A 26,307-nucleotide genomic window follows, 5' to 3' on the forward strand; every position below is an offset into this window, starting at 1 on the left:
ATTTTTTGAGATATACCACTAAAGAACTAATGTTAAAATTTAATATTGACATTAATATTTATTATTGAAAACTTCATATCAATACTGAATTTTAAAAATATCAATAATAAAATAATATTTATAATGGAAGATGCTCTTAGCATAAAATGAAACGCAAAAAATAAATAAAAAACTAAAGATTCCAAAATGATTTTTTTGGGTGAATATTCCAAAAAATGAATTTTGCCCAAAATATAAATAATAAAGTGCATTTAATCCTTGATTAAATATAAATCGACAAAATAACGGGGCACTCGTGTAATCCAAGGGCTATTAGTAGCTCAACTGCTTTTCTGAATCCTTGAGCAGAGAATTATTTAGTTTCCAGTTACGCGAGTCCGAAAGGGAGAAAAATGATGGTGAAGATCTATTTTTCTGAATAGCTGAAATGGTTAACAGAGGAGCCCACCATTCCAGGACCATCTTCTCCTCTGCTACTGCAAGAATTTTCCCAAGAAAGCCATCCCCTTTTACCATTACTCTTCAAATCTTCTTTTTATTTGCATTTTCCATCCTCCTATTCCTCTTCTACACAAGGAATTCCTTCGAATATGAACAGAAACACCCCTATTTCTCCAGAGAATCTCTTCTCAATCAGGTGCTGTCTTTTTCTTTTTCTTTAATTTTAGTTTTGTTTTGGTGATTTGGAGAACTGGGTTTTGCTTTTGGTAGTGGTATTCTTGTAGATTGTTTCATGTGGCTAGAGTTAGGAAAATGATGAGTTTTGTGCTTTGATCTCTGCAATTTCTGGCTGTGGTTTGTGGGTTTTTTTTTTTTTTTTTTGGCTGCGGAATGTCGCTTGAAAATTTATAAAAATTCTGGAAGTGGGTCTTTGCGTTCGTATTCGTATGTATTGGCTAGCTGATTGGATAGAGAATTTTAATTGGAGACGGTAATGGAAACTGGATCTGACTCTGTTAAAGATCAGAGCAAAGAAATTGGAAATTTATTCAGGTGGAAAAAGTTTTCACCCGCTGTAAGTTGTTCTTGTGGAGTTGAAGAAGATTGCAAAAAATGAAAGAATTTGATTGGTACTTTTTCTTGTAGAACTTTAAAAATTTGAAAGTGTTCTATTTCTTTTCGGATTTTTTTTCGTTTGGGTGTATAGAGTGAATGCCATTTTGTTTGGCTTATCGCAAGCACCCTAGAAAGAAAAAAGAAGAAGAAGAAATGGGAAAGGGAAGAGAGTATCTAATATGAATTTAGTGCTTTTTAATTGTTACTGAAGAAGTGAGCCCTTTGATTTAGCCCTTTTCTAATTCTAAAGTATAGATAACCATTAGAAAGGCTTATACTCAAACGGACTCTAAAACCATAAGGCATCGTGGAACGGGAAGACCTCCTTCGAGGAGCAGGTTCTTTTGGAACCATTCCCCGAACCGGAAACGGAAGCCACGTCGGCGAATCCGGCGACGCCGTTTCATCTCCAGTTTGGCTGAAGTTTTTGTCTGTAGCATGTGGTGACTATCCACTGGATTCCAAAATCTTTACATGAATCACTCAAACAATAGAAGAAACAAGTTCTCCTCCCCATAAATGTGGTGTGCAATTTAATACAATTATATGGCATCTCGTCAGTTTCTTGGAAACTGGAGAACATTTTGGTTGGTTTCCTCTATTTTAGTTTTACACTAACAAAATGGAGTCAGGTTAGTTTGGTTAAAAAAATGGCTATTTTTAAAAATCAAGGATAGTAATTCCTAGGAATAAAAAAGGTGGAATAGAATATCTATTCCTATCATTTAGTTTGGTAGGAAAAAAAAAAAAAGTTAATATGAAACTGAAAAAAAAATCAAAGCATAAAAAAAAAAAAGAACATAAAGTAGTGTGTTTTGTATTCCTTTATTTTAGGGAATACAGATTCTGAGTTTTTTAGAAGGAATAACAATTCTTTATTTTGAGGAATCAGGATTCCATAGGAATAGATAAGGTAAATTTTAAAAATCCAACCAAATAAAGGAATATCAAAATTTTAGGAATCCTTATTCTATTCCACTGTCTATTCTATAAAGCAAACGTATCCTCAGTTAACAGTCATTTAACCTTAGCATTCAAACTACAAAAAAAAAAAAAAAAAAAAAAAAGAAGGAGAGGAGCTTCTCTTCAGAGTTAGATATTTCAAAACAACGGGGTACAACTCTCTTGCTAATGCCAAGGGCAAACTTTCTTTCTACCTACAAATATTAATATATATATATATATATTTTCCTTAAATATTTATCGTATAAACATAAAATGTTTGAATGCATCAAGCTCATTTGCTACCCATCTAGCATGCTCTGGTTGTTAGCCAGTAATATAAATTAGTGCCTTCTGATATCTTTCTTAGGCATTTAATATTACTTTTGCCTTTTTGTTTTTATGTTTTGTTTCATATAAATAGGTGGATGTCCATTCAACTGTAGAAATGTCGGAGGAGCAACTTTGGTATGCACCATTTAGCCATGGTGTACATCCATGCATCGAGCCAACTGCTAAATATAAAGGTTTGAATCTTATATAAAATGTATGTTACAATTTTATGAGTTATGTACATATCTTGGATCGAAGAAAGGCTAATGAGATCTTTACTGAAACATTGTTATTGATGTCTATTTTCTACAATTGCTTTTTTATAACCATCTTCATGATCATACCCATCTTTTTTTCTCTCTTTTCCTGGGAAAATTTTTAATCCTTTATGTGGTATTCTGAGCGGTGTTGTTGCTTTTGGACTGAGAAAGCTTGTTTGATATTGCATTCAGTCTAGGTTCATCTATCCTTTGTTAACTTGAATTTGCACTTACCATCTCTTTATTACAAATGGATATCCAAAATGAAATGTGTGCACATGCAGATCAAGCATGCTGGTGCATGCCCACAAACATACCATATGATTGTATGTACATGTGCATTCAGTCTCACTTGGCTCTCTACCCTTAAGCTTATCTATGTTTCAGATAGACATATGGGTTTGTGCACACATGTGCTTCTCTCTCTCTCTCTCTCTCTCTCTCTCGCTATATGTATATGTTGTATATATATTTATATATGAATAAGTTTACAAATATTCTTCCCTTAATACTATGTTACAATGTCAGCTGCTATAGGTTCAGACCGTTACATGACTGTGAGAAGTAATGGAGGACTAAATCAGATGCGCACTGGTGTAAGTTTCTAGATATGTAATTTCTTTGATGGTTGGTCCTATGTAATTTTTAATATTTAGTGTGCTTGTATGCAGAATTATAAATATTTGAAGAATTTTGACAGTTATTTATATTTCTTCTTTGGAAAGTGATATGCGTAATGCAAATGCCTCTTGTAATATGGGAATGGAAAATGATTCATGCTGGGACTTGTTATCATTTCTGATAGAACTAATGAATTTTAGAGGAGAGTTGAAATATTCTAATCTTCTGAGAGTAGTATAACTTACTATTATGATGACAGGTAATATAGCGTATTACTTCCAGAGTATTTGATTTTTTCATTTGTATAGCATTGTAGAGAAGACTCATTTTACGTTAACTGACTGTGTTATCCATTTATGTGTTAAGGTGACTTAATTTTTTTTTCTTTTTCTTTTTCTTTTTCTTTTAACATGTATAAATTTGTTGCAAAATAAATCATAAATTATCAATTAGATCACATATAAATTCAACACTTCTACTCATCTCATTGCCAATTCTTCTTCTTCTTCTTCTTCTTTTTTGTTTTTTGTTTTTTTTTTTTTCCCGGTTGTTTTTTGTTTTTTCTTTTTTGGTAATAAAGAAAACTTTATTATAAAAATGAAAATAAAAAAGTACGTAAATAGAGGATGAGAAAGCCTCAAAGGATCAAAAGCAAAACAAGAAAACAACAATAAACAAAAGCTAACTGAGCCTTCTCTAACACAAATTGATTATGAAACTTTGTTCAGGTAACTTTGAACTAACCTGTCCATTTTGGATCCAATTTGGGAATTCTTTAGAAGACAATGTTGAAATGGTAGGCAAGAAGCTAATTCGATCCCTAATGTAACCCATCTCATCATCAGTTTTAAATGTATGATTCGAGTGATTATGAAACACGCTTAGTTTCGATCAATGGGAGAAATATCGAGTTTGGATAACTTGTAATGTGTTATTTTTTTTCTGCTGTATAGCTATGAGAATGAACTATTGAGACTTGTAACTGTGATTTGTACTTCATATTAAGCAAAATAAATTGAGAATTGTAATTCATAGTAGGAAAATAATCTTGTTTATTTAGTGAATGTAATGTTGTTATGGTGCATTTCTTTGTTGGCAATTATTTGGTATATTTGATGTGAATTGAAATTTGTAACTTAGCATAAGTAAAATGATCCATTCATTCTTCTTATTTAGTGCATGAACTGCATTTAGCATTTTTTCCTTTATAAGAATTTACGAACATTTGATCATTAGCAGTGTGTCTTACGTATGATTGTTTTACAATGTAGAGCCATGAGTAGGCCCTTTAAGGCAGCTGTCAAATATTAAAAGAACTGATAAAGGTCAAGTTCATGAATTTCATATCACCAGGAACTTATGTTCTAGGAATGCAACTTTTTCAGTAATAGCTTGGTTTGCCAAATGCTATTTGAGGACACCTAAAACCCAATGGTGTGCAAAACCAATTACACCAACATTTATGAAAATGAATATAGATGTCATGTACCTATCAAAATTGTTGGCGATGTGTATATTAATACTCTCTCTCTCTCTCTCTCTCTCTCTCTCTGTGTGTGTGTCTCTAAAGGTGGATGTTTATGTGTCCTTGGTTGGTTTGTGTTTGTACTCCTTTTTGCTTTGATTCCCTTTTTTGAATTGAATTTTTCGTTCAAAAATTAGTGACCATAGTTTTTCTTGTAGATATCGGATATGGTGGCTGTGGCACACATTATGAATGCAACCTTAGTCATTCCTCAACTAGATAAGCGTTCTTTCTGGCATGACTCAAGGTAGTCTCAAGTGTTCTACTCCCATTTCCAACATTTTCAGAGCACCTCTTTTTTTACCCCCTCCCTTTTTGTGCTTTTTAACATAGTTTACTTTATTTCATCAAACTGTTTGTTATGCTGGCCATATGTCCAGTACATTTTCAGATATATTTGATGAACTTCATTTCATTCAAACCTTAAGAGGAGATGTCCAGATTGTCAAGGAGCTGCCCCAGGAGTTGGAAGCTCTTCCACGGGCTAGGAAGCATTTTGTTTCCTGGTCTGGTGTCAGTTACTATGAAGAGTTGACACAACTATGGAAAGACTACCAGGTAAACACTTTTGTAAGTGAACTATTAGACCATGGTTCTAAGAAGCATTTCCTGCAGCCTAGCTGCTTCTTTAATAAGTTAATTACTGTCTTGTATTTACAAATTTCTAGCAATCTTATGGTCTGAAAGTATAATAACGATTGAATATTTATTTTTTGGGAATAGGATGGTAAACTGGATCATGCCAAACTAATTATAATAAAAATGGTGATTAAACTTTCTCAATTTGGCAATACCCATGCATTCAGTCGCATAAATCGAACTTACATATTGTGTAAGTGACAAAATACATATGTTTAAAGGTTTTCAGCATTAGTACCAGACTCCTTGTAGTGGTCTTAACTACATTTCGTTATGCTATTTGGAAACAAATTATGCTTGAATGTATTTGTTTTTTGTTTTCTAATCCTCATTCCGCATTTAATTGGATAGTTGAGTATATTTAATAATAAATGGTACCTACACAAATTGTGGTTAGAATTTATTGGATATTCTTCCTAAATCCACTTCAGGATAACTTTTGAGTTGATTAATTCAGGTGGTTCATGTTGCAAAGTCCGATTCTAGACTTGCAAACAATGGACTTCCTCTTGATATTCAGAGATTGAGGTGCCGTGCTCTATATCATGCCCTACGCTTTGCTCCCCCAATTGAAAGTCTGGGAAAGGTTTGAAGTGCTTTCTCTTTGGATTGCATATCTCTCTACTGTAATCTAGGTTTTGAATATTTGTTTTTGGCTTACATCTGTCAGCAATTAGCTAAATGCCATTCATTATATATCTGATTTCTACTTTGATTGCTGAAATATTTGGATTTTTGTAGTAGATAGAAGTTAAACTGGTCAAAATTTCCATGAGGGATATAGTATATCATTACACTTAACTAGTTTCCTACGCATCATAACAAGACCAGATATGTTTTTCATTTAAGTATTGATGCATTTAAGAGGTCTCCTATGGGGCTTCCTGTTACATTAGGTTCTGAGCATGCATGACGGTGACACCACAGAAGCTGGTGGAGCGGCTTAGGGCACGTGGAGGAAGATACATAGCACTTCATCTGAGATATGAGAAAGACATGCTGGCTTACACTGGTTGTACTTATGGCTTGAGCGATGCTGAATCTGAGGAGCTGAGAATAATGAGGTTAGAAATTTGTGTTTGTGTTTATGTAAGATGGAAGTCAGCCCCTTAACTGTGCTTATGAAAAAATGGAGGCAAAAGAATGCATGCTGTTTTGGTTCTCCGAAGGTTGAGTTTTCAAAATAGTTGTACTTTTAAAATTTTCAGATTTTGGAATTTTTTTTTTCATTTTGTTTCAAAATTCAAATTTGTTAATGTGGTTATTTTCATATGTGGAAATGAATTGAGTCTTTGTAAATTATAAAAAAGCTTTTATCATCATGTGAATAGGATTTTAATTTTGGGAATCTAGGTCATCTCCAAAGGCCACAGTCTAATTACTTGTTTTACATGGTTTTCTTTATAGCTTTTAGCAATTATATCCTAGTTTTCTATATAGATCTCTAGACAATATATCCTGAATCATAGTGATTTTTCCTTGGGCGGGATGGTTGTCTAGAATAAAACTTTTACTGTTAGTGAAGGATTCGGGATATATGCAAATTTTGGGGTATAAAACCGTGTAGCAAGAGTTTAGGGTTAGATTGCAAATGAAGCAAAAACCTTTTGTGTGATCTATCTGGTACCCTCACAATAATATTCTGTCAGTAGGATGATATTTTGGATGCTAATTGCTCATTGATCTTTTTGTCTTTCTTGGTCAACAAATTGGTGGTTGATCACCATTAGATTTCTTAGGTTAGGTTTTGTGATTGTGGGATGCGGTGGAATCCATGTCTAAATGATTTCTTGGAAATGGATGTAAGGTTCAGAGCTTGACGAAGAAAGTAGAAGCTTTTAGAAGTTGGCAGCAAGAATCTCATTTAGAAGAAATTCATAATTTACTTTCACATGCAAATAAAACAGTAACATGCTCATATCATTTGTTTATATTATATTTTCCAGGGAAAACACAAAGCATTGGAAGGTTAAAAATATAAACTCAACTGAACAGAGAGTGGGCGGCTTTTGTCCACTAACTCCCAAGGAAGTTGGAATATTTCTTAAAGCTCTTGGTTATCCTCCATCAACCCCAATTTATATTGCTGCTGGGGAAATCTATGGTGGCAATGCTCACCTTTTGGAGCTCACATCTCGTTTCCCAAATGTAGTTTTCAAGGTTTGTCAATGTTTTTCTACTTAAGTACATTGAATAAATAGCTTGATGACTTGGAAATCTGCTGATACTTGATAATTTGATTGATTGCAGGAAACACTTGCTACCCATGAAGAGCTGAGAGCATTTGCTAACCATGCGTCACAGACTGCTGCCCTTGACTACATTATCTCCATTGAAAGTGATGTGTTTGTTCCATCATATTCTGGTAACATGGCAAGAGCTGTTGAAGGGCACCGCAGATTCTTAGGTCACCGCAAGACAATTTCCCCAGATAGGTAATGATTAGTCAAGTAAATGCACAAGGGCAAGTGTTTTACTAGTTGATTTGCTCTAGGTTGTGAACCCCATGTCTTGTAGTATCCGATATGGAAATGCTTCAAGCCTTTGACTTTTGTTCATTGGCTTTTGGTGGGTTTGTTGCTTGCTTTGAGCATGTGTGCCTTCAGCATAGTCTAGAATTCCTAGAAACAACCTTCAGTGTTATAATAAGACTAACTTGCTCCAATTACCATTTTTGTTTGCCTGGAAAATCTGTGTTTAGGTTGGTAATTTGTTGGGTTTTGTTTATTTACTTATTTTATTGTATGAAACTGGAGTTCAAGTTGGCTGTTTTATTATGCAACTTTACTTTTCTTTTCTTGACAACTTTCATGAGGATCGTTCCCCTGTTATTAGTTAAGGATAGCCATCACAACTTCTGGTCTAGCATATTAAGAAGCAAAAGTTTTGCATTGTTTTATAAAACTTTGAAGCCATTAATATTTTGCATATTTCATCTACCGTGGAAATGATTTTATTGCAACAAAATATTTTTTTGACAAATGGAGGAAACTAATCAGGAGTTTTTATTTTTTATTCTTTATTTATTATTATTTTTTTTATGAATAAACTTATCAGTATTTTACAAGTATTCTTCTAGCATAATTCAATTTCTTCTACAATTGAGTACAATATATATATAATTTTTTTTGTTTTTTTTTTTTTTATCCCCTCTAATTTGTGCTCATTAAATTTGTTTTCAGGAAAGGACTTGTTGAGGTTTTTGATATGGTTGAAAGTGGACAGCTGGAACGATCTATGTTGTCTTATCTTGTACAGCAAATGCATGAGGATAGGTAACTTACTGCAAGCTGATTTATATTTTTGACTGCTAGTTTGTCTATTTTAAGGGACAAGGTATATATAGGTATTGCTAGATCCCATATGAAATGGCAATCAATACATGCTTTTCTGGTGTGTGAGGGATTTTAATCTTTAGTAATTATTGACACAAACCATATGTTCATCACTATGCAAATTGTAATTTGAGTCTATAAGATAATGGAAGTCTTAGATGAAAAGAGAAACTTAACATGATATTGTTTGATAATGCTTTGTGCATTTCCATTTTTAGCGGTTAAATGCAAAAAAAAAAAAAAAAAAAAAAAAAAAACTAATTTTGGTTTTTGAGAAAAATAATAGAACGCTAGTTCAGTAAGTAGTTAAGTGTGTGCTCTTGTTAACATGATAGAAATAGTTAGGTCCACCTTCTATTAGATTAAGATGTTGAGTTGATTATAATTTGAAATGGTTTTTTCCTTTATTGCAAGAACAAAATTTCATGCATGTAAATGGACCCAATTGAACCGAAATTTGAGTTGAAAAAGGACTTGGCTTTTGACTAATATTGCAGGCAAGGAGCTCCAAGGAAAAGAAGGGGTCCAATCCAAGGAATCAAAGGTCGAGGGCGTTTCAGGACAGAAGAAAATTTTTATGAAAATCCATACCCAGAGTGTATTTGTACTTCAAAGAGGCATTTTCAATGACATTATATATGTACAGCGGCATTGTTATGCAGTTTTGATGCAAAATATTAATTTAAAGAGAGATTTTCATTGATTTATTATGACATATGGTAAACCAAATTATTGAGTTATCTTCCCAGTTTCATGCGAGGAAAGAAACTGATCATGGCAGATTACTTCTTTATATAGTTGCCAGGATTTGTATATTAGCATGTGTTTATATCATGCATAATGTTCGGGTTAGCAAAGGAGTTAGGTACGTGAACCAAACCAAGATAGAATAATTCTATAGGTTCAGTGAAGTACAGAAGCAAAATAAAAGTAACTTATTATTCCTAGTATTCTACTCTTATTGTGAAAGAAAAGCCGAGTGGAATTACTAGGTAATTGTACCATCTTGGAAATTAACTGGCCAAAAGATCTTTATGATTTTAGCTGTCAGTACGAATCTGATAACCAATCAGAAACAAAATTTATAGCAAAACCTATAGCTAAAAGTATAGAGAAACAGCAGCACTCCACAGGAAAAGGAAACTTTTCAGGTTCCAAATGTGACGGTAAATTTACAGGTTTGAAATCTGAATGCACCAGGAGAAAATCTCTAGGAACCAAAAACTCTTGGTAATTGACAAAAGAGAAATGACCATCTTCATAACGGTAAAGTATGAGTCTCATATCACAACTTCGTCTTCATAATCATCTTCACCGCTGCTAATAATCCAGTAAAACTTCCCAGCTGCCAGTACCAAAGCTTTATTACGACCCTCTTTGGCCAAACAATGCAGCCTTTGTATGCCATCCAATTGTTTCCATGACCAAGAAATCTGAATCAAATATGTTATAACAAAGAGACATGTATAGAACACCATCTGATTGAGTCAAAAAGAACCTGACAATCATGTAGCGAATAGTAGGTCTAGACCCCGAAACCACCATACAAACTGCTACAGCATTAACGTAGTTTGGATTTGGATGAAAATTCTCATTATTCTTTGAACGTAGAATTCCGGATTTGGTAGAGGCTCGGATATTAACATGTTTGGTCAGGAGCAGAAAATAATGGAAAAGAGATGATTAGTTCGTTTATCTGCTGAATACCCACTTTTGCGTTGTCCATGAACACACTGCAATTTGATTGGTAAAGAAGCACAGATGATGTTTTGTTCTTTCTAAGATAAGTCTGGACAAATTTGAGCGGTACGTAGCGTGCTTCAATTCTTTGCAAACTAATCTGCAACGCCTCAAAGTTTAGAGTGATGTTCTTGAAAGAGTGTCATCCAAGATAGCGTTTGGAAGAGCAGGAAAATTAGGATAATCGGCCATGGCGGCTCTTCTATGGTATTTCTACTCATTCTTTTATTTATTTATTTATTTATTTTGGGAATAATGGGTGAGAAAAATTTTGGACCAAGGAAAGAAAGGGCAGGGCAGAGAAGTAAGGTCAAAGAGGCAAACGTTGAATGAAATCGATGCCATTGGCTCCTATTGCCATTCCTGCTGTGAAAAGCGATTGCACAATCTGATACAAAGATTCCAGACCATCAGGTAGCTTGCTTGAATGTCCATCAATACAATATATATAAAACTTTCATATTCGTTCCTATTTGTACGATATAATTCCTTATAACCTATATAACTTATATTCTACAATTAATGGATATGGTTATCATTATTACTTTGTCATCTATGTAATTGTATTTGCGAATATATAGAGGCATAAGACTAAAGAATGAGGAATACACTAATATAAAATTCACTCTACCATTTATTTACTTTTTTGTATTTTATATGTCATCTTATGTTCTCTATATTCTTGTTAAGTTTTAATTAATCTATACCAATTTGATATTTCGTTTAGGTAAGATTACCAAATTGTTAGTTTTGAGTAATACCAATTTGCTTATAAAGCAATGCTACAGGTATCAAATTTTTTATCAAAATTTTGATAAAAAAATTTGATTACTTTAGATTTATCCTTTATTTATATGATATAATTTCCTGTAACCTATATCAATGTATTTGCCTATGTATAAAGGCATAAGATAAAAAAAAAAATGAGAAATACACTAATATAGAATTCTCTCCACCATTTATTTATTCTCTTGTATTCTATTTCATCTTATATTTCCTATATTTTTGCAAAGTTTCAATTAATTTATAAAATTTAGTGTATTGATTTCTATAAGTTACTGATTTTTTTAGATTAAAAGGGGAAAAAAAAGAAAGATAAATAAAATAAATTGATAAAGAAAACGAAGTTATATTGCTTGACTGAATTTTTCTGCGAAATATGGCTCCTTGAGAATTAAGTTTTGTCCTGTGTAGGAATGGTATCAGGGATGATGTTTTTTTACATTATATTAGACGCTTGGAGGCGTGGTCCTTACAATAAGATTGGGGAATTTCTTAAATGGAGTTCATGCCTGTTTGTGCTGAGTGCTGCTTGCTGGTATCTTCACCACAATGCTTTGATGTTGATGCAAAGTAGAAATGAAGAATTGATACAACAAGGAAACAATTTTTGAAAACTTATCAAAGAAAAAAAATGAGATTCTTTTAGTTTTCTTATGTTTTTAAGGAGATTTTATTATTTAATTTCTTTATTTAATTAGAGTTTCTTTATATTGTTATGTGGATTTATTATAAATATGCTTCTCTACAACCTTATTAGACCGTTGGTAATAATACGAATAATTTTCTAAGAATAATTTTCTTTGATTATGTATGATGTAAACTAACATTAAGTATGATGTCTAGAAATTATTAGAAGTAATTTTTAAAATTATTTTAGTGTGATACTAAAGCCTATTTTTAATTTTCTATTTCTTTTCTACCTTATCTGTCCTACTTCAAATGTGCTAGAATTTCTTTTATATATAACATGTACAACCGCATTTTTTTTTGGTTTTCGAAGTTATGTGTGCATATATCTTCTTGTAATGTGCTCATGAATTCATGGTCACCCTGTTTAGGTTATAATTTTGCCTTGGAAAATTGTTATGTATTGGACTATGAGACTACTGTGGACATTAGGGTCAGCAACATGATCGCAAAATTCTGTGGACTTTCGGATTTTCTGGTGGGTGTTGGGGCAGAAGAGGTTGTGGTTGGAATTTGTACCGGAAAATAAACTGGTTGACTAATAATTTCTGGTCACATATATAGTAGATTATTGAAATTTCGAAGAAAATAGTCAAAGTTCCATTACTAGCAGCTGTTTTCTTATCTTGTTGCCTATTGAGATCTTGTTTTCTCATGGAATTGGTCCTCCGGGTCCTTGTAGGCCAGATGTGCAGATCTCTCACAAATTTTTTGGAGCAGAGAATGAATGTGGTCTTTTGTGATGAGTTTGTTCCATTATATTCTGGTAACATGGCAAGAGCCATTGAGAGCCCGGATAGGTAATAATTAGTCAAGCAAATGGACAAGGCCAAGTGTTTTACTGGTTGATTTGCTCTAGTTTGTGAACCCGATGTCATATATTTGGTTGAAATCCAATATGGAAATGCTTGAAGACTTTGACTTTGTGCGTTGGTTTTTGGTCGGTTTGTTGCTTGCTTTATGCGATGGATGCAATATCGCTTCAATTGATCTAGTTCGAAAGCTAAAATCAACCCAAAACCCATAATTCGTAAATGAGAGGCCAAAGTTATTGGATTTGTGCTTTTAGAACAAGCTAATCCATTGATCATGAGTCTTAATTAATAATGGGTTTGTAGGATTCCAAACTAGCTCATTACATGACCTTATTTATCTGGTTATTAAGATACAAGAAGGAGTCTATTAATTCGGCCTAAGGTGTTATTAAATCCTAGGAGAATTAAGGTTGGCAGTCTATACATATATTGCTTACTGGCCTCTAGTTATATAATGTTTTTATATTATTTTCTAGAGATTGATAATCTCAGTAGGAAAAGCAAACACCTTAACGACCTGTTTGGATAACGGTAAAGTTAGAAGGAATTTAATTTTCATGGGAAAATGATAGATTTCTTTTATTCGGATATTTATTGTAAGGTAGAAAAGTATGGACCCAATGAATTAGATTCCCACCAACATAGGAAAATATGTAGCAAAATTGTTTCCACCTATGAATGTGTCATTTTGAAAATCTTAAAGAAAATTTGAAATTTTTTAAAATACATATTTGTCCTTAATTTATTATATAATATTAAATTTAATTATTTAGAAGTCTCAACTTTCCTATTACTCACCAAACAAGAGAAGAAATCATTTTCAGAATACTAATTCTTAGTAAACTAAATCTCGTGAATTAATTTTCTTCCCAACTTTGACACTTCTCATACTGAACCTAAGAGAAAAACATAATCTGTGAGGCTTTAAAGCCTTTTTTAATGTTAATTTTCGTATTTCCTTGTGAGTAGGTGTGTCTACATGCAAATTTATCACATAGATAATAATTACAAAATCCTATGGATCCAAGAAGATATTTGGTGCAATATTATAGGTTAGTGATAGATAATGAAAATATATCTATCGCATACTTCCTTTAACTATGCGATTTTTGACTTTTGGTATATGATTCCAACAATTGGTATCAGAACACTGGTTGAAACAGTGTGCGATATATTAAATCCATATTTTTTATTGTATATGTGATGTTTATTAGGTATACAATATCAAATGTTCTAATATTCATGTTATTTATAACTTTAGTATTGTGAATGAATGATTGGTTTTTGACCTTAAAATATGGTAGATTTTTGCTTGTAATTTATATTAAGTTGTAACAAGGAGGCTAATCATAAGATTAGGTTTACTCCTTGATTTATTTATTTATTTATTTTTCTAGCGATTTTATTTATTTATTTTGTAATAAAATCGAATTTTTGGGAAAATATATGTAAAATAACCAAAGGAAAACATGCAGTAGTCATTGTTCATCAATTTTCAAGACCTTCAGGACATCGATTGAGACACAACCAACATGGATGGATAATACACAGAGAGGTGAAGCCAATAAGTATCGAAACGTCGTTGGATGTCATTGGACGCACCCGTACATGCCATCGGAAGTTACTGTGAGTGGATCGCAATTGCCTTAATTCTTTGGTGCATGAGGGCATGTGGATGCTTCAATTGGGCTGATTTTTTGTCGTAGCTTTCTCTAGTGATGATCTACATACATGTAAAATTTCATGGTGATTGGAGTTTTCTACGGCTACCAATGATTTTTTAGTGCTCAGGTTTAATAAGGGACAAGCTAGGAATTTGTTGTTTCGGGCTTAAAACTTTAGAAAACCAGTTCTAGTTTAGCCCACCCATCCCATGGACATGCAAGATTTGTAGAAAGAAAAAAGAACAGGACAATAAATCAAATTTGGACTTTATGGTCCTAATTGGGCTTGTAATTTTTCTTTCTAAGAAACCATGGATCAATGGCCTATTTATTATTCAATTATAATTGTTTAAATTATATGAATATTACATATTTGTATGTGCTTATATGCCATATGGAATATGTGGTGTCATATTATCCCATTGTATGGTATATACACATGATAACAAATGTTTTATATCTAGATTATATTATTATGAAAAATTCTTAAATTAATTTAATTATAAAATATTGAATGGGTGAAAATTAAAATTAATTTAATTATAAACCTATGAGCTTCATTAAGGATTCAATAATAAAATAGTTATATGATGCCCCAATCGATAAGCGTAATTGGATTTTATCGGATTGAACCTAAATTAATTTTAAAATATTGATTAGGTTGTATGGTCAAACGTCAACAATGCTTAGATATTTAGAGAGTTTTGAAATTAAATTAACGGTTAGTCCATTCAATTTTAATAATATTAATAATTCACCAAAGTAGGCTCTATCAATATCATTAAAAGCACAAAGAATGTTAGAACAATGGTTGATTTTTCTAAATTCTATTCTGAAAGATATGTTTTAGTGTTATCTAAGAAAACTTTATCTAAGTAGATAAGTTTTTAAGGAGTCTGAGATCCACCATATTTCAGGTGAGCTGACTTAGTAGAACACTATATATACCATGTTCAAAATGGTAAATTTTAACTAAAATCAATTTTAAGTGGTAGGTGTAAATGTTATCTAAGAAGGCTTTATCTAAATGGGTAGGTTTTTAAAGAGTCTGAGACTCATCTCACATTTTCTAGAAGTTGAGTTAGCAGGACATTATACATACATACCATATTCAGAGTTTAGTTTATTACAAATGTCTTACCCAATATAAGGATTTGTAATAGAAAAATTATTGTTACAATAAACATGAAAAACAAATAGTTAAGGGATATGCATATTTATATATTTGTTGTGAATATTACATGTAAATATATATGCATTTTCAGAAAATATCAAACCTAAATCCCTTAATTATTATTTTGAGTCAAAAGACTGGATGGAAGTGACTATAAGTAATGAAAAACCGACCTTTTTCTTATCTTTGAATTTCAAAGAATCAAGTTTGTACTAGCAACCCTAAAGCTCGAAGAACTTATTGCTAATGTGTTTCGGAAAACTAAGACAATACATGCAGATTGGCAATGGACAAATACTATAGTTCACTATTATGTTCTTGCAGGAGTTGCCAATCATCTGCTGAACTAAATATCCAATCTAAAAGATGCATTAGAAATGATCAAGATTATGGATAAGATATTTGCTAAAAGCAATAGTATTGTTAGACAAGTAGTAATAAAGGCATTAATGTATTCATACAGTTGATTCTAGTTTCTATGCTCGTATGACTGGATGAAGTACCCAAGAACATTGTCTCATGATGATGTGGCACTTCAGTTGTGTGGAAGTGATGGGGGCTAAGCTGTTGAAGTGTGGCAATTTTGCCACTTGATGGTGCATGTCACCGGCTAGCATGCACACCTTGGTATCAAATCCTTTCCTTTTATGAGTTTATATTTTTTTGTATGTTTTTAATTTATGCAAGGTATATTTTGATAATGTTTTGTGCCTAAGTTATGTATGCAAAAGTATAGGCAAAATTATGCACAAAAGAGTAGGAATGTTATGCTTGAAATGCTTATGGTGCTGGATTCATAATTTCCAGCAACATAGTTCCACTATTTATCTTATATCTCAGGTTGCAAATGGATTTTTGGGCTGAAATTTTGAGGGATGTCTACAGACACATATAGAAGACTATGGTTCAAATTTCAGGTCCAAATGACATGGGAAAGTCCATTTTCTATTCCAAACAGATTGCTGTATCTGATGGGCCCAGTATGCAGAGTATGGGTCAGCTTTGGAGCTGTTTGGCCCATGATCCGGTTCTAGAACTTTCCTAGCTCTTGGAACAATATTTATTGATGACCAAGGATGCTTCAAACCAAGTTTCATAAGCAGATACAAAGGGGAACTAAGTAGGTGAAGCTAGTTTGGTTGTTTACCCAAACTAGTTAAACAATAGGAACTTAGTTCAAAACCATGTGCCACTTTTTACTATATTTGGAATAGACATGTTGCAGCTGGTTTTTGACTCTTTTGTGTATGAAAAGTTAGGTGTTGACCATTTTACTTTTTAAATTTCAAATACTTTACTCATTTTGTAAGCTCACATGCTTGGCATGTGTGAACTAGTTGTAATTTCAAGCTTATATTGTAAAATGAATGAAATGGCTAAACATCTAAGCCTTATTTTCAAAAGCCAACGTGTTCCTCTTCTTCTTATCTCTTCTTCAATACCTTAGAACACTTTAGGAACCCTAAAAACCAGAAAACACCATAACCAAAACCTAAAAACACAACTCACACACAACCATTCCCAAGAGCATCACCAAAAGCTTGCTTGTTGCTAACACTTCAAGCTAGCTTGCTCTTGGTCATAACCTTCTCACCCCAACATAAGCTGCATGAAGAGGTGCATATCGATATGTTGTTGGAATTTCTACCTAATAGCTTCAATCAGTTCAAACTAAATTATAATATGTATAATATAAAGCTTTCTCCTATTGATCTCATACACTAGGTTAAGAATGTTGAAAAAGCTCTCTTAGAGCCAGTAATTGCATATCATGCTGAAGGCTTTTCTAAACCTAAAGGGCAACCTAAAAGTGGAAAGGAGCATAAAGGAGTAATTCCAGTTGCCAAACCAGTTGAGTGAAGAAGTCAAAAAGCGTGTGCTTCAAGTGCGGTCAAAAGGGTTACCGAAAAATGGTTTGCATTAAATCAGGCATGTGTAATTTATATATCTTGAGGCTTGTTTGGTGGAGAACTACAATGATAAATGGATTATTGATCTAGGAGTCATTTACCATATTTGTTACTCTTTGCAGTGGTTCAAACAAAATAGTCCACTGAATAAAGAATAAAGAAGCTTAAGTTGGGAAACGTGTGACATGTCTCCGTGATGACAATAACATTAGTAGAGTTATTATTTAATAATAAAACTTTCTGTTTATCAGACTATTTATTTGTTTCGAATTTTAATAGAAATTTGGTTTCTGTTAGTTGTTTATTTAAGTATGGTTTGATAGTACAATTTGATTTCTCAGTTTCAATTAAGAATAATAGTACTTTTATTTGTTTCAGAGAATTGATGAATTTTCTTTATTCTTAATCCTTCGTCTTATAATATTAATGCTATTAAAAATATAGACGATGAGCAACTTCCTTTATCTAAGGAAAGAAAAATGTTGAATCAAATAGATCTTTAGCTTTTGCAATTAGGTTATATTAACCCTAATAGGATTCATGGTTTGGTTGAAAGCAGAATTTTAAATTTTTTTAATCTGTGAACCTATACCAGTACATGACTCTTATTTGGAAGGTAAGATGACAAAGAGACTCTTAAAGGTTAAAGGAAATCACTCCACTATATAGCTGGAATTGGTGCATACTGATGTATGCAGACCAATGAGTGTTCAAGGTGGAGGCGGACTTGAGTATTTCATCACATTTACTAATGACTACTAAAGATATAGTTATGGTTACCTAATGTGCTATAAGTCTGAAACTTTTGATAAATTTTAAGAGTATAAGGCTAAGGTAGAAAAGCAATTAGGTGTCTATATTAAATAGCTTTGGTCTGACTATGGCGATAAATACCTATTTAGTGAGTTTAAGTCTTTCTTGGCTCAAAAAGAGATAATGTCTCAATTTTTTTCCCTTGGAACATCCTAGTAAAATAGAGTTGCTGAAAAAAGAAATAGGACTTTTTTGGATATCGTGAAGTCGATGCTTAGTTATTCATATTTACATGAATCATTATGGAACATGCCTTAGAAACAATTGTATACCTACCGAACTTGATTTCTTCTAAATCTATTTCAAAAACACCTACAAAATTATGGAAAGGGACACATATATTAATACGGAAACCTCAAAAATTGGAATCTTGTACAAAAATGTGTATATATATATATGGCACCCTAAGGGAACGAGAGGTGCAATCTTTTATAATCAAAGGGAATAAAAATTGATTGTGAGTACTCACACTACTTTCTTAGAAGATAATTATATAATGAATCTTAAACTTAAGAGTAAGGTGATTCTTGAAAAGCTTGACTCAGTTTGAACTCCAACTGAAACTCTTTTCTATGCATGTTTAAAGAGGGAAAAATATACTAGAAGTACCTTAAGGTGAACAAGTATAGAAACCATTTTGGAACCAAACTCAAGAGCAAGAAGAGGATAATGATGAGATTGGTGATCAACCACAACCATTGAATTTAGATCCTTCTGTATATGTACAACAGACAGTACAATAAAAATGTAGTAGGAGTGTAACAACCCGTACTAAAAATACACATGTTTTAAGAAATTTGACTAAGTTTGACCAATGAACAATATGTGGGTCCAAGTTGACTTTTTCAATGGTCAATATTTTTGGTTTGACTGAGGTATCATTATGTCCAAACCAGTCCTCGGTTTTTATCTTTTCATGACCTAAGGCTCTATATAAGCCTCGATAAGCATGCCAAAAAGAAACCAAATTCCAAAATACCCATTTCACCCTTAAAACCTGAGAAATCCTCCGAACTGGATCGTTTTGACCTGTTTAACGTTGAATTAGATCATTGCCGTTTTTGCCCATTTCAGCCAACCACAACTTACATGTACTAGCCAGGGAGGAAGCCTACATGGAGGTGAGCTCGACCGTGAAATGGATGGAATCAACAACAACAACAACAAAGCCATCAAAACCGAGGAGGGCATCCACCTTGCCCTCATTGCAAGAAGCTTGGACATCTACCATCCAAGTGTTTTTGGAGGCCGGATGCATCTTGTGAAAGATGTGGAGGAAAAGGCCACATTGCCAAAGTATGCAAGCAAAGGAGACAACAAGCCAATGTGGTTAATGAAGAGCCGAGAACCTATTTGTGGCCACATGCCTTAAAGTCACAAGTAGTGATCTCGGTTGGCTTGTGGATAGTGGTTGCTCACACCACATGAGTTTCCAAAAGGATGGCTTTGTGGAGCTTGACCGAAACTACAAAACCAAAGTGAAGATTGGTGATGGCCGGTTCATGAAAGTAGAAGGCAAAGGAGATGTGTGCTTGAACACCAAGGAAGGTACCAAAATTATAAAAGATGTGCTATATGTTCCTAGTTTGTGTGAAAACTTGCTTAGTGTAGCACAATTGGTAGAAAGAGGCTTTGCTTTAAATTTTGCAAAAGATGGATGTATCATATATGATGCTTGTGGTAATGAGCTGTTTAAGGTACCATTGAAGGACAAAAGTTATAGATTGGACCTAGTTAAGAATGAACAAGCCTTAAAAACCAAAGTGGAGTCCATTTCTCAACTTTGGCATAAAAGGCTTGGGCATTCTAGCTATGGTGCCATGAAAAACATCAATGCCATTGTGAAGGACATGCCAAAGATTGAGGAGATGAAAAGCCTATGTGATGTATGCCAACTAGGGAAATCCACACGGCTTCCATTCCCTCAAGCCGGTTCATGGAGAGCTAAGGAGAAGCTTGAGCTAGTCCATTCGGATGTGTGTGGACCAATGAGTTTGTCATCAATTGGAGGATGTAAGTACTTCCTAACCTTCATTGATGACTACTTAAGGATGTGTTGGGTATATTTTCTAAAACCAAGTCACAAGTGCTTGAGAAGTTCATGGAATTCAAGAAGATGGTGGAAACCCAAAGCAATGCAAAGATGAAGTGCTTGAGAACCGACAATGGTGGAGAATATACAAGTTTGGCTATGGAGGATTTTTGCAAAGAAAATGGAATGGTGCATCAATTCACAACACCATACACACCACAACAAAGTGGTGTTTGTGAGAGGAAAAATAGGACCTTGATGGAGATGGCAAGGTGCATGATACATGAGAAGAACATGCCAAAGAAGTTTTGGGCCGAAGCCATATACACGGCTAGCTACATCCAAAACCGAGCATACACCAAAGCCAATGAGTCCAAGACACCCTATGAGATATGGTATGGAGAAAAACCATCTTTGGACAACATAAAAATCTTTGGAAGTGTTTCTTTTCTCCATGTTCATCCACACATGAGAGACAAGCTTGACAAAAGGGCAAATGTGGGCATCTTGGTCGGCTTTAGTGAGGTTACCAAAGGTTTTAGGGTTTTTAACTTGGAAACCAAGAAACTTGTGGTAACAAGGGATGTGAGGATTGATGAAGATGCTGTTTGGGATTGGACAAAGGAGGAGCTTCTTGTTCATGAAGATAATGCTCGGTTGGATGATGAAGAAGAAGAAACCAATGACAATGACAATGAAGAAAATGAAGATGATGAGGAGGATGCACTTGAGACCATTGGAGCCGAATTGGAGATTGGAGATGGTGTTAGAGGAGAAAGGCCATTGCTTGAAATATATGAAAGGTGCAATGTTGCCTTGAGTGATCCTACCAATGCTCAAGAAGCTATGCAAAAGAAAGACTGGATGGAGGCCATGCAAACCTAAATGGATATGATAGAAAAGAATGAAACTTGGTCTTTGGTTTCTAAACCTAAAAACAAGAAACCAATTGGTGTAAAGTGGATCTTTAGGACCAAGTTCAACTCGGATGGAACAATATGCAAGCACAAGGCAAGGCTTGTGGCAAAAGGCTATGCATAACAAGCGGGTGTAGATTATGGAGAGACGTTTGCACCGGTTGCAAGAATGGAGACCATAAGGCTCATCCTATCCATCTCGGCCTCAATGTCATGGAAGGTGTACCACCTTGATGTAAAGTCGGATTTCTTGAATGGTGTGCTTCAAGAGGAGGTTTATGTCAAGCAACCCGAGGGCTTCATTGGTCAAGGACATGAGGACAAAGTCTACCATCTACACAAGGCACTTTATGGGTTAAAGCAAGCACCTAGGGCTTGGTATGGCAAGATTGATGGTTACTTGACCTACCAAGGCTTTAGGAGGAGTCCAAATGAGCCAACACTATACATAAGGAATGAAGAAGGTATGATTGTTATCTCACTCTATGTGGATGATTTGTTGGTCACGGGTGAAAATGAAAAGAATGTGGAAGTTTTGAAAAATGAACTTGAAAAGGAGTTTGACATGTCAAGCCTTGGTGAAATGAATTACTTCCTTGGAGTGGAAGTGATGCAATGCTCTAGGGGTATTTTCATATCTCAAGAGAAATACATCAAAGATCTTTTGAAAAAGTTCAACCTTGATGAATGCAAGCCAATGTCAACACCAATAAGCCAAGGAGACAAATACAAGAAGGAGGATGGCACACCAAAGGTAAACCCGACCCTATATAGAAGCATGATAGGAAGTTTGCTCTATGTATGTTCATCAAGACCGGATATTATGCATGCCACATGTGTTTTGTCTAGATATATGCAAGCACCATCCCAAAACCATTTTGTAGGTGCCAAAAGAATTCTTAGATACTTAAAAGGAACACAAGACTTTGGAGTTTGGTATGATAGGCAAGATGTGATGAGATTAAGGGCCTACTCGGATAGTGATTGGGCTGGATGCTTGGATGATATGAAGAGCACTTCGGGGTATCTTTTCTCACTTGGTAGTGGACCATTCTCATGGAATGCAAAGAAGCAAGCAACAACCGCTCAAAGCACCGCCGAAGCCAAGTACATTGCTTGCTCTTCATGTGCAAATCAATGCATTTGGCTTAGGAAATTATTGGAGGACCTTGGTTATCCTCAAGAGGGTTCAACAATCATCAAATGTGACAACACTTCAGCCATATCAATAGCTAAGAACCCCGTTCAACATGGAAGGACAAAACACATACCGGTGAAGTATCACTCTTTGAGGGAGTTTGAAGAAAATGGAGAAGTAAGCTTGGAATATATCAAGACTGAAGATAACCTTGTAGATTTCTTCACCAAGCCACTTCCAAAAGCAAGATTTGAGACCTTGAGAAAGCTTCTAAATATTTTAAGCAAGAACACCAAGGAGGAGTGTTGAAATGTGGTGATCTTGCCACAATGTGCAAGGTAGTTCGGTTACACTTGCACTCTTTGTTTTGCAACATCAAAGACCAAACATTGTTTATGTTTATGCATTTTATTTTATCTTGTAATGTTCAAGAACAATATCCTTTTTGTAATGCCATAAGCTCATTATCTAGCTTAAGGCCTTTTTTGTCTAGTTGCTGGAATTGTATTTCCAGCAACATAAGTCCACTTCCTTGGATACAGTTTGAAGTAGGTTTGGTATTTGGACCTGAATTTTGGATATGATAAACTAGATATTCAGAGGAAGCATCAGAAAAAATAATGGCCCAATTTGGAGCTGGGAAGGCTGAGTTAAGCCCAAAACAATCTGACCCTTGTGCAGTGTTGTTGCCCAGAAAACTGGGCAAAACTGCCTCGGGTTTGATTACTTTTGAATGGGTAAATGGACTTTGTTTTATCTGGTTTTTGGGTAGAACATATTTTAATATTCAAAAAGGCTTCCCTCCAATTTTCAAGTCAAATGGAGTTGGTTTTAAAATTCAAATGCCTTAGACAAGCTGAACTGCCCATTAAAGAAGGTTTCTTGCATGCCCAGCACATTAATTAGAGTTAGTTGAGGTAGTTTGACTTGTTTGGTTACTTTTAATGCTTTTGTATTTATTGCTCCATATGGCAGCATGCCTTATTGTCTTTTTGATGTATTTAAAAGTATGAAAATTGTAATGAAAAACGTTGAGAAAGAAAATATTCAAAAAACAGATTTTGAAAAACAACATTTTTGGCTCTCTCTCTCTCTCAACTACTACATTTTTGGTTTCTTCTTCTTCCCAAAAGTTAACAACCTTCTCAAGAACCCTAAACCTCCATTAAAACCAGAAACAAAACCTAAACAAACCAAAAAAAAAAAAAAAACAAAATCAAGAACCAAGAACCAAGAACCAACAACAATCATTCTTGACTAACACCTTGAATGATTGTGCTCTAGGGTACAACAACATAAACCTACACTAAATTCCATCATAGCCCACAGGATATTATTACCACGGACCGTGAGGTTGGGTTTATCCTGTAGGTTATTATTGCCACGGTACCATGAGGTTGGATTCAGCCCATAGGATATTTATTGCCACAGACTTTGAGGTTGGGTACATCCCGATGGTTTCATGATATCTTTTTGATACGAAGGATCGCAAGGTGGGTGTATCCTATGGATTATAGATTGGTACATCGAATGATACATGGTTATATTTGTATTTTCATATTTATTTCGTGGAAATATATTTATAAGATTTTATGCTCAATATTTATATTTTGTTTAAGATATTTTGTGATATTATATTGATCATTCATTTTTTTTTAATACTTTTGAGCATCGATTTTATGATATTAAATTGGGATACAAGATTGGGTTTATGAAATGATTTTTAAACAGGAAAATTTTGAAACGAGTGGAACGAGACGGCTTGAGAGAGATTTTTACGCAAATAAATTAATATTTTTCTATTATACTATTCCACTCACTGAGACTTCTTTATTTCACGTTTTATTTGTTTTAAATTCATTCCCCTAGGCCCAAGCAGCTAGTAGCAGTCTACCTCGCGCACAGCTTTTCATTTTGGTCTTCCACTATAGCAATAGTATTTATCTTTTCTTTATCTTACCTTTATCTTTCCAGACTCGTTTATTACTTATTTGTACTCCTAAACTTTGTTGACACTCGTAGAATGCTTTGATTTAATTATGGGACTCAGTAGAGACCATAGTATTTATGTGTGTAGCTATGGCCTGCAATACTATAGGCTGGTTGTGGGCCATAGTTGTGAACTTTGTGCTGTTGTGGTTCTATATTTATATATTGAGGTATTATTGATATTACTCGTGTTCAGTTGTCCACGTCTTATAGTGGGGTTCCATTTGATATCCTGTACGAATTGTCTAGTGGGACTTCACTAGGTGGGGTCACCTAGGAGATCTTGGAAGGGTTCCCGGGGCGGATCCTGTCAGCTTGGTATCAGAGCTTTAGGTTCTAAATTCCTTGGGGTTATGCAGTGCTGTAACACTCATCCTGTATTTCGCCTTCCATACCTATCCTTTTGTTGGTGTTAAATATATTTTGACCAATTTTATCATATAGAACCTTTTCTTGATGTTGCAAGGAGGTAGACGTAGGGCTAAGTAGGCTTCTATTGAAAGTATAGATGCACCCACTTACCAGGAGCATCTTGTCGAGCGCTTGGCTCGATCACTCGAGAGGAATGGGTTTACTGGATATATTGTTGATCACGGTTAATAGACTTGGAGCAGTGGGTTTTAATGGCTCCACAGACCCTATTGTAGCCTTTTTTGGCTAGATGAGATGGAGAAAATTTTGGATGAGGATATGCAATGTCTGGATGAGGACAAGATCACATTAGCTAACTTTATGCTAGAAGGAAACTTAAGGACGTGGTGGACATATGATAGAACTAGGAGACGTCACATTTGGACATAGTTTAAGACGATATTTCACACCAAGTTTTGTTCTCCAACCTTTGTTAAGATTAAGAGGTTAAAGTTGAGACACTCATTCAGTGTTCAGGACAATGGACAGTGAACAAAAGTAGTGACCATTTTTAAAGATTTGCAGTCCAAGATAGCCTATGTGGTAAGTTTCATGATGGACACTGCAAGTGGGATGGATCATGCTTTCATTGCAGGCAGTTGGAACTCTTTAAAAAGGATTACCCCTATTGAGGACATGGTTAGGCTAGAACTTTAAGATCAGGTACACAATTTCAGCAGACTGATGGGTACAAAATACATAATACATAGACAAGCCAGACTTCAGGAGGTTCTACTAACACTAGATAGCGGTTTGTACTCATAGCCAGAGATGGAGGTTTGAGAGGACGACCATTTACCAGAGGCAATGTATATGCTATGATCAGATAGGAGGCACAGGTCACCTCGATGTTGTGACAAGTACATGATCTATGCTTGGTAGTGATGGATATATTTTATTGGCTTAAGGATTATACGCTCTTTTGCTTTATGTGAATATGTAGCACAAGTTGGGATGACTTCAGTTCCATTGGGATGTCACTTGGAAATTTCCAACTCCATAAGAGGGTTCATTTGACCTAGCCATATGTTCGAGAGTAGTTGTTTTTATTTCATGGAAATTAAGATCTTAATATTAGAATCTGGTACAAACAAAGTTTAGTTGATGCATTTTCAGTGATCTGATGCGGGACAACTTGTTGAGAACTAAGCTATAAATTTCATCAGTCGGTTTTGTGGCATCTGCTTTTGGGTGATGATTTTTTTAGATCTGGGTTTTGATATTTTGTTTTCTCAAAGATTGAGGATTTTATACCAACGATGTTTTATGGATCTAAGATGGTTGATATTCTTAATGATAACTTAATCTCCTAAGAAATATAATTTTTAGGGCATAGCTAGAATATAAGAAAGTGATGAATGTTTCCTTATGGTTTGAGGATTTAGTAACTAGTTCTTAGTACTTGGTTGTGATATTAGAATTAAGATTTAAATTCCCTATTTGCTCGAGGCATGTATTCTTGGAATTTGTGTGAAATTGAAAGAATTTGAGGTTTCTTCAAGAATGATATTCAAGGTGATGAG

General features: G+C 34.3%; 1 protein-coding gene across 3 annotated transcripts; it reads left to right on the forward strand.

Annotated features, from left to right (window-relative positions):
• The first annotated feature begins 287 nt into the window (after positions 1–287).
• Positions 288–9,452, forward strand: LOC107425601 (O-fucosyltransferase 38). 3 transcript variants are annotated; one of them, XM_025076580.3, is made up of 11 exons: positions 288–637; positions 2,423–2,525; positions 3,129–3,187; positions 4,896–4,984; positions 5,118–5,295; positions 5,834–5,962; positions 6,304–6,440; positions 7,323–7,536; positions 7,627–7,811; positions 8,559–8,651; positions 9,209–9,452. In XM_025076580.3, exons 1-11 carry the CDS (start codon positions 428–430, stop codon positions 9,339–9,341), a joined length of 1,530 nt encoding a protein of 509 aa, XP_024932348.1. In that variant the 5' UTR covers positions 288–427; the 3' UTR covers positions 9,342–9,452. The 3 variants fall into 3 exon arrangements, with proteins under 3 accessions (XP_024932348.1, XP_015891095.1, XP_015891097.1); XM_016035609.4 differs by having other exon boundaries at positions 289–637; positions 3,120–3,187; XM_016035611.4 differs by lacking the exon at positions 5,834–5,962 and having other exon boundaries at positions 289–637; positions 3,120–3,187.
• The last annotated feature ends 16,855 nt before the right edge of the window (positions 9,453–26,307 follow it).

The sequence above is a fragment of the Ziziphus jujuba genome, chromosome 7, assembly GCF_031755915.1.
Source record: "Ziziphus jujuba cultivar Dongzao chromosome 7, ASM3175591v1".
In the NCBI taxonomy this organism is placed as follows: Eukaryota; Viridiplantae; Streptophyta; class Magnoliopsida; order Rosales; family Rhamnaceae; genus Ziziphus; species Ziziphus jujuba.

Bases quoted from the DNA above. Each gene is read 5' to 3' on its own strand.
- LOC107425601 (XM_016035609.4), top strand. From the start codon at position 428: ATGGTTAACAGAGGAGCCCACCATTCCAGGACCATCTTCTCCTCTGCT. The intron at 638-2,422 runs GTGCTGTCTTTT...TCATATAAATAG, and splicing joins GAGAATCTCTTCTCAATCAG to GTGGATGTCCATTCAACTGT. The intron at 7,537-7,626 runs GTTTGTCAATGT...GATTGATTGCAG, and splicing joins TCCCAAATGTAGTTTTCAAG to GAAACACTTGCTACCCATGA.